Source organism: Oncorhynchus keta, unplaced genomic scaffold (assembly GCF_023373465.1).
Source record: "Oncorhynchus keta strain PuntledgeMale-10-30-2019 unplaced genomic scaffold, Oket_V2 Un_contig_28708_pilon_pilon, whole genome shotgun sequence".
Classification (NCBI taxonomy): Eukaryota; Metazoa; Chordata; class Actinopteri; order Salmoniformes; family Salmonidae; genus Oncorhynchus; species Oncorhynchus keta.
In genome coordinates this window covers 30,093-45,299 of record NW_026286177.1, presented here as the reverse complement: position 1 = coordinate 45,299, position 15,207 = coordinate 30,093, and the positions used below count along the sequence as shown (strand labels likewise).

The window sequence follows — 15,207 nt, the reverse complement described above, 5'->3', positions numbered from 1 at the left end:
AAGTCTGGCTGCACATCTGTACTGCAAATTGAGAAATTATGTGACTCAACAAAAATAATAAACTTATTAAGAAAAAACAACACAGCAGCTAAGATGCTATATATAAGAAGAATAGATTTTAAAAAACATCATGAAAGAAAAGCAGAGCAAGTATTGCATTTTGTAAAGTTAGTGTGGGAGATATTGGTATCGATCAATAATGACAAACCTCCTGGCATTGACAACTTAGATGGAAAGCTACTGAGGACAGTAGCTGACTATAGCCACTCCTATCTGTCATATTTTTAATATGAGCCAAGAGGAAAGTCTTTGTTCTCAGGCCTGGAGGGAAGCCAAATTAATCCACTACCTAAGAGTGGTAAAGCTGCCTTTACTGGTTCTAACAGCAGACCTATAAGCTGGCAGCAAGCTCTAAGCAAACTGTTGGGGGAAAAAATGGTTTGAACAAATACAATGCTATATTTCTGTAAACAAATGAACAACATACTTTCAGCATGCTTATAGAGAATAGAGTGTACTGCACTGACACAAATGACTGATGATTGGTTGAGAGAAATTGATAACAACAAGATTGTGGGAGCTCTATTGTTAGATTTCAGTGCAGCCTTTGATATTATTGACCATAACCTGTTGTTTAAGAATGTTTGTGCTATGGCTTTTCAACCTCTGCCATAATGTGGATTCAGAGCTGTCTATCTAATAGAACTCAGAGGGTTTTTAATGGAAGCTTCTCTAATGTCAAACATATGAACTGTGATGTACCGCAGGGCAGCTCTCTAGGCCCTCTACTCTTTTCTATTTTTACCAATGGCCTGCCACTGGCATTAAACAAAGCATGTGTGTCCATGTATGCTGATGATTCAACTATATAAGCTACCAGCAACCACAGCTAATGAAGTCACTGAAACCCTTAACAAAGAGTTGCAGTCTGTTTTGGAATGCATGGCCAGTAATAAACTGGTCCTGAACATCTGTAAAACTAAGAGCATTGTATTTGGTACAAATCATTCTAGAAGTGCTAGACCTCAGCTGAATCTGGTAATGAATTGTGTGGCTGTTGAACAAGTTGAGGAGACTAAATTACTTGGCATTACCTTAGATTGTAAACTGTCATGGTCAAAACATATAGATTCAATGGTTGTAAAGATGGGGAGAGGTCTAGCCATAATAAAGAGATGCTCTGCTTTTTTGACACTACTCTCCACAAAGCAAGTTCTGTAAGCTCTAGTTTTGTCTAATCTTGATTATTGTCCAGTCGTGTGGTCCAGTGCTGCAAGGAAAGACAGAGTAAAGCTGCAGTTGGCCCAGAACAGAGCGGCTGTCACGCCCTGGCCATAGAGAAGCTTTTATTCTCTATTTTGGTTAGGCCAGGGTGTGACTCGGGTGGGAATTCCAGTTTCTTTATTTCTATGTTTTCTATTTCTTTGTTTTTGGCGGAGTGTGGTTCCCAATCGGAGGCAGCTGTCTATCGTTGTCTGTAATTGGGAATCATACTTAGGCAGCCTTTTTCCACCTGTGTTTTTTGGGTAGTTGTTTTCTGTATAATTAATTTGTTCGAATGTTGTTTGATTAAATAAAAATCATGAACACTTACCACGCTGAACTTTGGTCCATGCTTTCCGACGAGAGACGTGACAATTATGTGTCATGTTTTGTGTTGACCGCAGGAGCGGTAGCTGCTGCTTTTGCAACAGCTAATGGGGATCCTAGTAAAATACCAAACTGTTATTCTCTCTGAGCTCAGAAATAAAGAATCTTGGTTTGACTTGGACTCCAGCAGATCCTTATATTATAATATCCACTACAACTCACCCACAGATTGCTGTTTCATGATTGTCTCAATAAAGATTCCTCACATCCTTAGTGAATAAACATTGTTTCAATGTTATCTTCATCCCTAAACTAGCAACATTAACTATTGTCTATTGTTATTCTCAATTACATTCCTGGCCTTATGAAATCCTGACTAAATACAATGTTCCCACCAGCAACCATTTGTTTATTCGATTATATTTCTCATGAAGATTAATATTGTTTTAATTCTGCATGGGTCACGCATTGCTTTGGTCATCTGTTCCCTTATGGGTCAATGATTGTAATTAGAATATAGCAATGATGCTCTGTCCTCAATCACTTACAGTTTCTTTGGTAAGTATTCAGACCCCTTGACTTGTAGGTTTAGGTCATCAGTAAAGGGGACATCTTAAATATTACAATGACCCTTTCAAAGACAGACATCCCCCGGACCTCCCCCTATAACTATTTTTAAAAGGGTAAAAATGATCTGTTTTCTATAGCATTAAGGTCAGGTTGTTGTGATGCCCACTCCAATACCTTGACTTTGTTGTCCTTAAGCCATTTTGCCACAACATTGGAAGTATGCTTGGCGTCATTGTCCATTTGGAAGACCCATTTGCGACCAAGCTTTAACTTCCTGACTGATGTCTTGAGATGTTGCTTCAATATATTCACATAATTTTCCTCCCCCATGATGCCATCTATTTTGTGAAGTGCCCCAGGTAGGTCTTGAAATACATACACAGGTGCTCTTCCAATTGACTCAAATGATGTCAATTAGCCTATCAGAAGCTACGAAAGCTATGACATAATTTTCTGGAATTTTCCAAGGCTGTTTCAAGGCACAGTCAATTTAGTGTATGTAAACATCTGACCCACTGGGATTGTGAAATAATCTGTCTGTAAACAATTGTTGAAAAAATGACTTGTGTCATTAACACATATGTCCTAACCGACATGCCAAAACTATAGTTTGTTAACAAGAAATGTGTAGAGTGGTTGAAAAATGAGTGCACTGTCGGATCTAGAAGCATAAGCATTTCACTACACTCACAATAACATCTCTGTGTATGTGACCACCTGATAACCATGTGTATGTGACCAATAACATATGCTAACCATGTGTATGTGACCAAAAACAGCTCACAGATACAGTGCTGGTAGGCTACCTACATGATGAGATTATTATGGATAAGAGAGATATTATTTTATTTGTCAAATGGCAACCAAGCATCAATCATCATGTCACCAGAAGAAGACCCTCAAAATGTATTGGAAAGGAGCATCAAGCTCATCACATGCACTTTCACCACCCTGTGAAGTTCATCATTTATTTAATCTGTAGCCTAATAAACTACATGGTTTCCCAAGTCGTAGTGGGAGAACCACACAACATATCATCACGTGACTCCAAGTTAACTAAGATATGATGGTTATTATATAAATATTTGCGCATAAAGGAGTTTCCACCGCCTTTTCTCACTGATACATTTTTACTGAAACAAAAAGACCCACCATGTCAAACTAAGTAACAAATTGTCTGTCGGCATTTAGAAAAGTATCCAGGCATATCCTGTTTCCATCAGCCCAGTCATTACTTCTGAAATGGTTGGATCAATATCCACCTTCATGATGAAATGTCTGGTTTCTATATGATGTCATAATACACACCTCTGATAATCAAGTGATATTTGGAATGTCTGAATATGTCCACCTTCTGATAATCAAGATATTTGGAATGAAGCCTGATGTTAATACACCCCTCTGATAATCAAGAATTTGTGTCTGAGTAGTTCTATCTGATGTCATAATACACCCTCTGATAATCAAGTGATATTTGGAATGTCTGAGTAGTTCTATCTGATGTCATAATACACACCTCTGATAATCAAGTGATATTTGGAATGTCTGAGTAGTTCTATCTGATGTCATAATACACCCTCTGATAATCAAGTGATATTTGGAATGTCTGAGTAGTTCTAATCTGATATTTGATGTCACAATACACACCTCTGATAATCAAGTGATATTTGGAATGTCTGAGTAGTTCTATCTGATGTCACAATACACACCTCTGATAATCAAGTGATATTTGCAATGTCTGAGTAGTTCTATACATGATGCATTTGCTCTCTTGTTTACAGCGGGGTTGGGAAATTCCAGTCCTCGAGGGCCTGATTGGTGTCACAGTTTTACCCCAGCCCAAGCTAACACACCAGACTCCAATAATCACCTAATCATGATCTTCAGTTTAGAATGCAGTTTGATTAATCAGCTGTGTTTGTTAGGGATGGAGAAAAAGTGTGGTTTACAGGATGATTTGTATCTTAAAGAGCGTAGCTTTCAGGGAAGAGTACCGTCACATCTAGATAAAAACGAATGTAAATAATTGAACAGAGCAAATGTGTATTAACACACTACCTATTCATAGAAGTATTTATTCATCATCTACATGTTCATATTAAGCTTCTACGTCTGTGTACAGGACGGAAGAGAAAATATATCAGCTTATTGTTAAATTATTATAACGTTCTTTCCAATACAGAAGTGTCCTAACTATTGTTTCCAAACTGCGTTACCCACTCCAGCCAGCAGATGGCGGATATTTCAGGTGATGCTACTTGCGTGACGTATAATGGACTGGACGGGACGCTTCTTCAGGAACAACAACACGGCTTCTCTTTCAACCACCTCGGTAGCTTGCTAGCCAACATAAAACTGAAACATTGACGCTTTAGACCATGTTAATGTACATGAGCTAATCACAGTGTGGTACACACAGTTCAGTTGACGTGTCAACTGGTTAACTTTAACCTAATGTGCTTGTTTAATTTGCAAACGTGTTAAAGATTGATACTGAGCCTAGCACTAGGCTAGTCGCTAATGCTAGCTAGCTAGCTAACATCCCTGATCATGAGTTCACTAAACTACTCCTCCCTTGCTAAAGAAGAGGAGATCTGCTGTATGGAGAATGAAGCTCTGGGACTGAACATTGTCGTGGAAGATGAAGATGATGTTATTGAAGAAACAGAGGAAGGACATTTTAGAGAGGAAGAGGATGCTGTCGCAATAAAGGTGAAGGAGGAAGACGTCTTGGGAGTGAAAGGGGAGACAGAATATCAGATTAACACCAGTGAGTACTGTCTTAAACAGGGGCACAAACTATGCCGTTGTTGAACTAATGTGTGGTTTTAAGGGGCATTCTACTGAAGTTCTACACTTGAATATGTTGTTCAGTACTGTATAAATTGTTGAAGTTTCAGTTTGGTAGATATATTTCTGGGACTTTCAAATGAGATTTATTGAATTATTCATGTGGTCAACATTAAAGTGCACCTCATCTAATACAACAGGCTTTAAAAATTCAATATTGGAGCATAATTTTCACTTATATCAAAGGGATGCAAAAGGCACCATTTTGTGGAACTACCCTTTTACATTTGCATTTTAGGCCCTTTTCACACAGGAGAGAGACATGACTATGGTGGATCCTCTGGGAAGAAGCCTCAACAACATCCTGATGCTGACGAGTCCGAGAAGAGTCTCTCCGGGTCAGAACACCAGATGGTACAGCTTGGTCTGGTCTAGCATACAGCTTGCTCTATCGGGGTCTGGGCTGGGTTTCTGTAGAGCACTTCATGACAACAGTGACATCAGCATCCATAATGATATGTGTCTGTGTCCCCTCTTTATGGTTACCAGGACAACGCTAGCCCTTCGTCCCTCCCAGAGTCCATGTGTCTTGCCTCTCCCGGTAGCACCTTACTGCTGGGTATGAAGAGGTTGTCTGTGCTGCTGGTGGACTGCAGGAAAACAACAGAGCTGAGTGGAACTGTGAGAGGAGGAGAAGAGAAGAAAGGATCAGATTTGACTCATCAAAGTAAGTGCTGTAGTTTAGTTTGAACAAATACAATAGATCTGCCCAGTGGTATCTGTTACCAGGACAACCAGCAGAGTACTGTTAGTTGACAGGAAGATAGACTGGTGGATATGGATGTTATGAATATCATAACACTGAAAAAGGATTCTGCCAATGAAAAGAGAGAAAAACCAATAGACCATATAAAACCTTGATGAAAGTTAGCTTTGGAGAGAAAGTTTCAAGATGATCTGATGTAAGGGGCTTGTTTTACAAAACCTTTTCCTGAGAACGTTATGGATGTTATATTGCCTGTCCCAGTCAAACTCTTATCTTTACAAAACTGTAGAACAGGCAAAACTCCTGACAGCAGTGGACTGGCCGTTTCCCGGGCCTGAGGGTCACCGGTGGCCTGAGGGTCGTTTTGGCCTGAGGGTCATTTTGGCCTGAGGGTCGTTTTGGCCTGAGGGTTTTTTTTTGCCTGCCGTGAATGGTCAACTTGACCAGCGTTAATATAGCGAGCAGGAATGAGTTGATGCAGAATCCATGCATCAGGCACGACTCTCACGCTCTCGTTGCAGTGTCCACGTGCCAAAAAGGACATCGGGTCTCTCAAATTTTTCCCTGCAATGTATTAATGTAGCCTACTGATACACTAATGATAGTGAGTATGACAAGAGTATTTTCTTTGCAAAGGTGGAGGAAGGAAGGAAGCAGCAGCACTAGAGCTTCAGGTGCTCCTGCTGAACTGGAGATGGTGGTCAGTTCAGACTCAGAGCAGGAACCTTCAGCTACAACTTAAGAGCACAAACCTAAACATCTAGGCTTTTTTTTTAGGATTTTAGATGAATTAATATGTGCTTTATTTATGAGATTATCAGTAGGACTGTAATCTGGGGGCATACAATCGATGACTTGCACAAGTAATACACGTTTACGTGTAGGTTATTTACAATGTTAATCTCATTCTGCAGATCAACCAGATGTGCAGAGAGAGAGAGAGAGAGAGGTTCAGAGCAACCAGATGTGCAGAGAGGTTTAGAGCAACCAGGTGTGCAGAGAGAGAGGTTCAGAGCAACCAGGTGTGCAGAGAGAGAGGTTCAGAGCAACCAGGTGTGCAGAGAGAGAGAGAGAGGTTCAGAGCAACCAGATGTGCAGAGAGAGAGAGAGGTTCAGAGCAACCAGGTGTGCAGAGAGAGAGAGGTTCAGAGCAACCAGATGTGCAGAGAGAGAGAGAGAGGTTCAGGGCAATCAGATGTGCAGAGAGAGAGAGAGAGAGAGAGGTTCAGAGCAACCAGATGTGCAGAGAGAGAGGTTCAGAGCAACAAGCTGTGCAGAGAGAGAGGTTCAGAGCAACAAGATGTGCAGAGAGAGAGGTTCAGAGCAACCAGGTGTGCAGAGAGAGAGAGAGAGAGATACAGAGCAACCAGGTGTGCAGAGAGAGAGAGAGAGGTTCAGAGCAACCAGGTGTGCAGAGAGAGAGAGAGAGAGAGAGAGAGGTTCAGAGCAACCAGATGTGCAGAGAGAGAGAGGTTCAGAGCAACCAGATGTGCAGAGAAAGAGGTTCAGAGCAACCAGATGTGCAGAGAAAGAGGTTCAGAGCAACCAGGTGTGCAGAGAGAGAGAGAGAGAGGTTCAGAGCAACCAGATGTGCAGAGAGAGAGAGGTTCAGAGCAACCAGATGTGCAGAGAGAGAGAGGTTCAGAGCAACCAGATGTGCAGAGAGAGAGAGGTTCAGAGCAACCAGATGTGCAGAGAGAGAGAGGTTCAGAGCAACAAGATGTGCAGAGAGAGAGGTTCAGAGCAACCAGATGTGCAGAGAGAGAGAGGTTCAGAGCAACAAGATGTGCAGAGAGAGAGAGGTTCAGAGCAACAAGATGTGCAGAGAGAGAGAGAGGTTCAGAGCAACAAGATGTGCAGAGAGAGAGAGAGAGAGAGAGAGGTTCAGAGCAACAAGATGTGCAGAGAGAGAGAGAGGTTCAGAGCAACAAGATGTGCAGAGAGAGAGAGAGAGGTTCAGAGCAACAAGATGTGCAGAGAGAGAGAGAGAGGTTCAGAGCAACCAGATGTGCAGAGAGAGAGAGGTTCAGAGCAACCAGATGTGCAGAGAGAGAGAGAGAGAGGTTCAGAGCAACCAGATGTGCAGAGAGAGAGAGAGAGAGAGAGAGGTTCAGTGCCCAGTACAGGTAAAATAGAAAGGGACAGCGAAAGCACTGAAAATCCATTTGATTATTTTGCCCAAAACAGCAAATAAAGTAATTGAAGTCATCAGAATGTCGATTCAGCAGACAATTGCTGTTGAAGTGAGAAAGGCAGGGATGTTCTCAGCAGGGATGTTCTCAGCAGGGATGTTCTCAGCAGGGATGTTCTCAGTACAAATGGGCACAACACAGGATTTAACATCCAAAGACCAGTGTGCAGTAGTTCTGCGATATGTCACTGATGTTGTCCACGAGAGACTCATTACGGTCATTGACTGAGTCATCGACTGGACAGGACTTTTGTGGACCTTGTGAAACAGACCCTTGAGAAGATGGACATAAAGTTGAAGTCGGAAGCTTTACATACACTTAGGTTGGAGTCGTTAAAACTAGTTTACATACACTTAGGTTGGAGTCATTAAAACTAGTTTACATACACTTAGGTTGGAGACATTAAAACTCATTTACATACACTTAGGTTGGAGACATTAAAACTCATTTACATACACTTAGGTTGGAGTCATTAAAACTAGTTTACATACACTTAGGTTGGGGTCATTAAAACTAGTTTACATACACTCAGGTTGGAGTCATTAAAACTCATTTACATACACTTAGGTTGGAGTCATTAAAACTAGTTTACATACACTTAGGTTGGAGACATTAAAACTCATTTACATACACTTAGGTTGGAGTCATTAAAACTAGTTTACATACACTTAGGTTGGAGTCATTAAACGAGTTTACATACACTCAGGTTGGAGTCATTAAAACTAGTTTACATACACTTAGGTTGGAGTCATTAAAACGAGTTTACATACACTTAGGTTGGAGTCATTAAAACGAGTTTACATACACTTAGGTTGGAGTCATTAAAACGAGTTTACATACACTTAGGTTGGAGTCATTAAAACGAGTTTACATACACTTAGGTTGGAGTCATTAAAACGAGTTTACATACACTTAGGTTGGAGACATTAAAACGAGTTTACATACACTTAGGTTGGAGTCGTTAAAACTAGTTTACATACACTTAGGTTGGAGTCATTAAAACTAGTTTACATACACTTAGGTTGGAGACATTAAAACTCATTTACATACACTTAGGTTGGAGTCATTAAAACTAGTTTACATACACTTAGGTTGGGGTCATTAAAACTAGTTTACATACACTCAGGTTGGAGTCATTAAAACTCATTTACATACACTTAGGTTGGAGTCATTAAAACTAGTTTACATACACTCAGGTTGGAGTCATTAAAACTCATTTACATACACTTAGGTTGAAGTCATTAAAACTAGTTTACATACACTTAGGTTGGAGTCATTAAAACTAGTTTACATACACTTAGGTTGGAGACATTAAAACGAGTTTACATACACTTAGGTTGGAGACATTAAAACTCGTTTACATACACTTAGGTTGGAGTCATTAAAACGAGTTTACATACACTTAGGTTGGAGTCATTAAAACGAGTTTACATACACTTAGGTTGGAGTCATTAAAACGAGTTTACATACACTTAGGTTGGAGTCATTAAAACGAGTTTACATACACTTAGGTTGGAGACATTAAAACGAGTTTACATACACTTAGGTTGGAGTCATTAAAACGAGTTTACATACACTTAGGTTGGAGTCATTAAAACTCGTTTACATACACTTAGGTTGGAGTCATTAAAACTAGTTTACATACACTTAGGTTGGAGACATTAAAACGAGTTTACATACACTTAGGTTGGAGTCATTAAAACTAGTTTACATACACTTAGGTTGGAGTCATTAAAACTAGTTTACATACACTTAGGTTGGAGACATTAAAACGAGTTTACATACACTTAGGTTGGAGACATTAAAACGAGTTTACATACACTTAGGTTGGAGTCATTAAAACGAGTTTACATACACTTAGGTTGGAGTCATTAAAACGAGTTTACATACACTTAGGTTGGAGTCATTAAAACTCATTTACATACACTTAGGTTGGAGTCATTAAAACTCATTTACATACACTTAGGTTGGAGTCATTAAAACGAGTTTACATACACTTAGGTTGGAGTCATTAAAACGAGTTTACATACACTTAGGTTGGAGTCATTAAAACGAGTTTACATACACTTAGGTTGGAGTCATTAAAACAAGTTTACATACACTTAGGTTGGAGTCATTAAAACGAGTTTACATACACTTAGGTTGGAGTCATTAAAACGAGTTTACATACACTTAGGTTGGAGTCATTAAAACGAGTTTACATACACTTAGGTTGGAGTCATTAAAACGAGTTTACATACACTTAGGTTGGAGTCATTAAAACGAGTTTACATACACTTAGGTTGGAGTCATTAAAACGAGTTTACATACACTTAGGTTGGAGTCATTAAAACGAGTTTACATACACTTAGGGTGGAGTCATTAAAACTAGTTTACATACACTTAGGTTGGAGTCATTAAAACGAGTTTACATACACTTAGGTTGGAGTCATTAAAACGAGTTTACATACACTTAGGTTGGAGTCATTAAAACTCATTTACATACACTTAGGTTGGAGTCATTAAAACGAGTTTACATACACTTAGGTTGGAGTCATTAAAACGAGTTTACATACACTTAGGTGGAGTCATTAAAACTAGTTTACATACACTTAGGTTGGAGTCATTAAAACGAGTTTACATACACTTAGGTTGGAGTCATTAAAACGAGTTTACATACACTTAGGGTGGAGTCATTAAAACTAGTTTACATACACTTAGGTTGGAGTCATTAAAACTAGTTTACATACACTCAGGTTGGAGTCATTAACTTGTTTTTCAACCACTCCAAAAATGTATTGTTTAACAAACTATAGTTTTGGCAAGTCGGTTAGGACATCTACTGTGTGCATGACACAAGTCATTTTTCCAACACTTGTTTACAGTCAGATTATTTCACTTATAATTCACTATTCACTGTACCACAATTCCAGTGGGTCAGAAGTTTACATACACCAAGTTGACTGTGCCTTTAAACAGTTTTGAAAATTCCAGAAAATGATGTCATGGCTTTAGAAGCTTCTGGTAGTCTAATTGACATAATTTGACAGGGAATTTTTACCAGGATTAAATGTCAGGAATTGTGAAAAACGGAGTTTAAATGTATTTGGCTAAGGTGTATGGAAACTTCTGACTTCAGCTGTATATACAGAACAAAAATATAAACACCCACCAGCCCACCAACTGCGGAGCCAGGCCCAGCCAATGACAATTTGTTTTCCCCACAAAAGGGCTTTGTTACAGAGCTAAATTACTCCTCAGGTTCATCATCTGTCCGGCTTCATTACAAAGAGGAATACAACTCGGGTGGCTGGTCTCAGACGATGTAGAGGTCCTGGGCGTCGTTATGTGGTCTGTGGTTGTGTGACCGGTCTGATGTACTGCCAAATTCTCTAAAACAACGTTGGAGGCGGCATATGGTAGAGATATTAACATTACATTCTCTGGCAACAGCTCCAGTAGATATTCCTGAAGTCAGCATGCCAATTGCACACTCCCTCAAAACTTGAGACATCTGTGGTGTTGTGTGACAAAACTGCACATTTTAGTGTGGCCTTTTATTCCCCCAGCACAAGGTGCACCTGTGTAATGATCATGCTGTTTAATGAGCTTCTTGATATGCCACACCTGGAGGATAGATTATCTTGTAAAAGGATAAATGTTCACTAACAGGGTTATAAACAAATGTGTGCACCAAATTTGAGAGAATGAAGCTTTTGTGAATAAGTGAAGAATTCTATGATCTTTTTTTTCAGCTCATGAAACATGGGTCCAACATTTTACATGTTATAGTTTTTGTAACATCTTCCCAAATCCACAATGGGGAGACCTTACTGTGCTTTGTGTCTGTCTCTAAGTTTTGGACTTCCACAGAAAATGACTTCTTTACCTATTTTAGGTTTAAGGAAGTGTCTAGGTCGTGTTCTATATCATACAGCTAGTTTTATAATGTAGAGGTTTCATCCAGGTCTTTAAATAAACACTGTTTTGGCAGGAGAAAAAACAAACCCTGAGGAACCAGGGACGTCCAAACCGGCAAGACGACACCTCTGCTCCCAGATTGGAAAGAGTTTTACCAAGTTAGGAAGTCTGAAAAGACATGTGAGGAAACACACAGCAGAGAAGCTACACCATTGTGCCCAGTGTGGAAAGAGTTTTAACCACTTAGGAAACATGAAATCTCATGAGCAAATACACACTGGGGAGAAGCCATACCTTTGCGCCCAGTGCGGAAAGAGTTTTAGCCGCTTAGGACAACTGAAATGTCACGAGCGAATACACACAGGGGAGAAGCCATACCATTGTGCCTGGTGTGGAAAGAGTTTTAAGGTCTCAGGAATGCTGACAACTCATGAGCGAATACACACAGGGGAGAAGCCTTTCAAATGCTCAGACTGTGGGAAGACATATTACTCATCACAGTCACTTAAAAGTCATGTGAGAATCCACACAGGAGAGAATAATTACTTCTAGTGTGAATATTGATATTTCACTTCACATGGACTTCATCAGAGAACACACACAGTGGCCCCGTTGTCTTATATTGTTGACTGACAATGTGTTTACCTGTTTATACCAGATGAAATGTAATTGTACAACAAAACATGAAGTGAATATGGAGTATGTCAGTTTGAAAATAGAGTAGATCAGATTCCATGTGTTTAAATTGTCTTTTTTTTAAAATCTGTGTGTTATTCTCTCTGAGCTCAGAAATAAAGAATATTGGTTTGACTTGGACTCCAGCAGATCCTTATTTTATAATATCCACCACAACTCTCCCCCTCTTGCTGTTTATCATTGTCTAAATGAAGAGTTCTTTGTTTTATTTTCCTGGGGTCATTTACAAGCCTCCCACTGGTTGAATTAACTTTGTTTCCACGTCATTTCAATAAAACAAATCCATGATGTTTGATTAATGTGGAAAACTCATCCAGTTAGTTAAGGTTGTACAGTGTTCTGTTGTCACTGAGTTGGCTGATGTCCCATTTCACTCCATAGTTAAGGTTGTACAGTGTTCTGTTGTCACTGAGTTGGCTGATGTCCCATTTCACTCCATAGTTAAGGTTGTACAGTGTTCTGTTGTCACTGAGTTGGCTGATGTCCCATTTCACTCCATAGTTAAGGTTGTACAGTTGTCACTGAGTTGGCTGATGTCCCATTTCATATATGTTCCATCTAATATATTGTCGAGGGAAAACAAGTGGTACCAATTCTAACAATGTGCATTTCATTTCTATTTAGGACCCTTTTGATTTGTCCCTATTTTTCTCTTTAAATCACACTGTTAATAGAACATCCAATGTTTTTTTTTCTAAGTCCACAACAATACTTAAACCACATCAGGAGACCACTTTTGAAGCCTGAGAAAAATCAAAGACATTTTCTGATGGTTGTCATCAGCATCACATAGTGGTAGACAAATGCACACAGACAGAGGCATAACTATGACAAAAAATGAATACAAATTATATCATGATGTTGAGAATTATTCTCCTACCTCCTCATGCCTTTTGCACACAATGTATATAGACTCTCCTTTTTTTCTACTGTGTTATTGACTTGTTAATTGTTTACTCCATGTGTAACTATGTGTTGTCTGTTCACACTGCTATGATTTATCTTGGCCAGGTCGCAGTTGCAAATGAGAACTTGTTCTCAACTAGCCTACCTGGTTAAATAAAGGTGAAATAAAAAAAATAAAAATAAAACACACTACTGAGCCAGAGGACTGAAACCAACCACGACTAGATAAACATCCAGAGGACTGAAACCAACCACGACTATATAAACAGCCAGAGGACTGAAACCACGACTAGATAAACATCCAGAGGACTGAAACCAACCACGACTAGATAAACATCCAGAGGACTGAAACCAACCACGACTAGATAAACATCCAGAGAACTGAAACCACGACTAGATAAACATCCAGAGGACTGAAACCAACCACGACTAGATAAACATCCAGAGGACTGAAACCAACCACGACTAGATAAACATCCAGAGGACTGAAACCAACCACGACTAGATAAACATCCAGAGGACTGAAACCACGACTAGATAAACATCCAGAGGACTGAAACCAACCACGACTAGATAAACATCCAGAGGACTATAAACATCCAGAGGACTGAAACCAACCACGACTAGATAAACATCCAGAGGACTGAAACCAACCACGACTAGATAAACATCCAGAGGACTGAAACCAACCACGACTAGATAAACATCCAGAGGACTGAAACCACGACTAGATAAACATCCAGAGGACTGAAACCAACCACGACTAGATAAACGTCCAGAGGACTGAAACCAACCACGACTAGATAAACGTCCAGAGGACTGAAACCAACCACGACTAGATAAACATCCAGAGGACTGAAACCAACCACGACTAGATAAACATCCAGAGGACTGAAACCAACCACGACTAGATAAACATCCAGAGGACTGAAACCAACCACGACTAGATAAACATCCAGAGGACTGAAACCAACCACGACTAGATAAACATCCAGAGGACTGAAACCAACCACGACTAGATAAACATCCAGAGGACTGAAACCAACCACGACTAGATAAACATCCAGAGGACTGAAACCAACCACGACTAGATAAACATCCAGAGGACTGAAACCAACCACGACTAGATAAACATCCAGAGGACTGAAACAAACCACGACTAGATAAACATCCAGAGGACTGAAACCACGACTAGATAAACGTCCAGAGCACTGAAACCACGACTAGATAAACGTCCAGAGCACTGAAACCACGACTAGATAAACATCCAGAGGAATGCACTGAAACCACGACTAGATAAACATCCAGAGGACTGAAACCACGACTAGATAAACATCCAGAGGACTGAAACCACGACTAGATAAACATCCAGAGGACTGAAACCACGACTAGATAAACATCCAGAGGACTGAAACCAACCACGACTAGATAAACATCCAGAGGACTGAAACCAACCACGACTAGATAAACATCCAGAGGACTGAAACCACGACTAGATAAACATCCAGAGGACTGAAACCACGACTAGATAAACATCCAGAGGACTGAAACCACGACTAGATAAACATCCAGAGGACTGAAACCACGACTAGATAAACATCCAGAGGACTGAAACCAACCACGACTAGATAAACATCCAGAGGACTGAAACCAACCACGACTAGATAAACATCCAGAGGACTGAAACCACGACTAGATAAACATCCAGAGGACTGAAACCACGACTAGATAAACATCCAGAGGACTGAAACCACGACTAGATAAACATCCAGAGGACTGAAACCAACCACGACTAGA

The 15,207-nt window shown here is 40.0% G+C and overlaps 1 protein-coding gene and 1 long non-coding RNA gene across 6 annotated transcripts; both read left to right on the top strand.

Annotated features, from left to right (window-relative positions):
* Positions 1-4,021: 4,021 nt before the first annotated feature.
* Positions 4,022-12,618, top strand: LOC127923183 (zinc finger protein 235-like). 3 transcript variants are annotated; one of them, XM_052507129.1, is made up of 6 exons: positions 4,022-4,178; positions 4,386-4,492; positions 4,748-4,930; positions 5,249-5,364; positions 5,500-5,677; positions 11,882-12,618. In XM_052507129.1, exons 2-6 carry the CDS (start codon positions 4,393-4,395, stop codon positions 12,358-12,360), a joined length of 1,056 nt encoding a protein of 351 aa, XP_052363089.1. In that variant the 5' UTR covers positions 4,022-4,178; positions 4,386-4,392; the 3' UTR covers positions 12,361-12,618. The 3 variants fall into 3 exon arrangements, with proteins under 3 accessions (XP_052363089.1, XP_052363088.1, XP_052363090.1); XM_052507128.1 differs by having other exon boundaries at positions 4,745-4,930; XM_052507130.1 differs by lacking the exon at positions 11,882-12,618 and adding an exon at positions 11,149-11,387 and having other exon boundaries at positions 4,070-4,492; positions 4,745-4,930.
* LOC127923184 (uncharacterized) lies at positions 6,930-8,071 on the top strand. 3 transcript variants are annotated; one of them, XR_008113614.1, is made up of 4 exons: positions 6,930-6,970; positions 7,552-7,633; positions 7,737-7,779; positions 7,823-8,071. It is a non-coding gene; the product is annotated as an uncharacterized LOC127923184 (long non-coding RNA). The 3 variants fall into 3 exon arrangements; XR_008113613.1 differs by lacking the exon at positions 6,930-6,970 and adding an exon at positions 7,267-7,355 and having other exon boundaries at positions 7,554-7,633; XR_008113612.1 differs by lacking the exon at positions 6,930-6,970 and adding an exon at positions 7,267-7,388 and having other exon boundaries at positions 7,554-7,633.
* Positions 12,619-15,207: the final 2,589 nt, after the last annotated feature.

What these genes read in the sequence shown, in the direction of transcription:
- LOC127923183 (XM_052507128.1), top strand. Translation starts at nt 4,393, where the DNA reads ATGGCGGATATTTCAGGTGATGCTACTTGCGTGACGTATAATGGACTG. An exon ending in CCGGGTCAGAACACCAGATG is followed by an intron (nt 5,365 to 5,499) that starts GTACAGCTTGGT and finishes TATGGTTACCAG; the next exon opens with GACAACGCTAGCCCTTCGTC. An exon ending in ATCAGATTTGACTCATCAAA is followed by an intron (nt 5,678 to 11,881) that starts GTAAGTGCTGTA and finishes CTGTTTTGGCAG; the next exon opens with GAGAAAAAACAAACCCTGAG.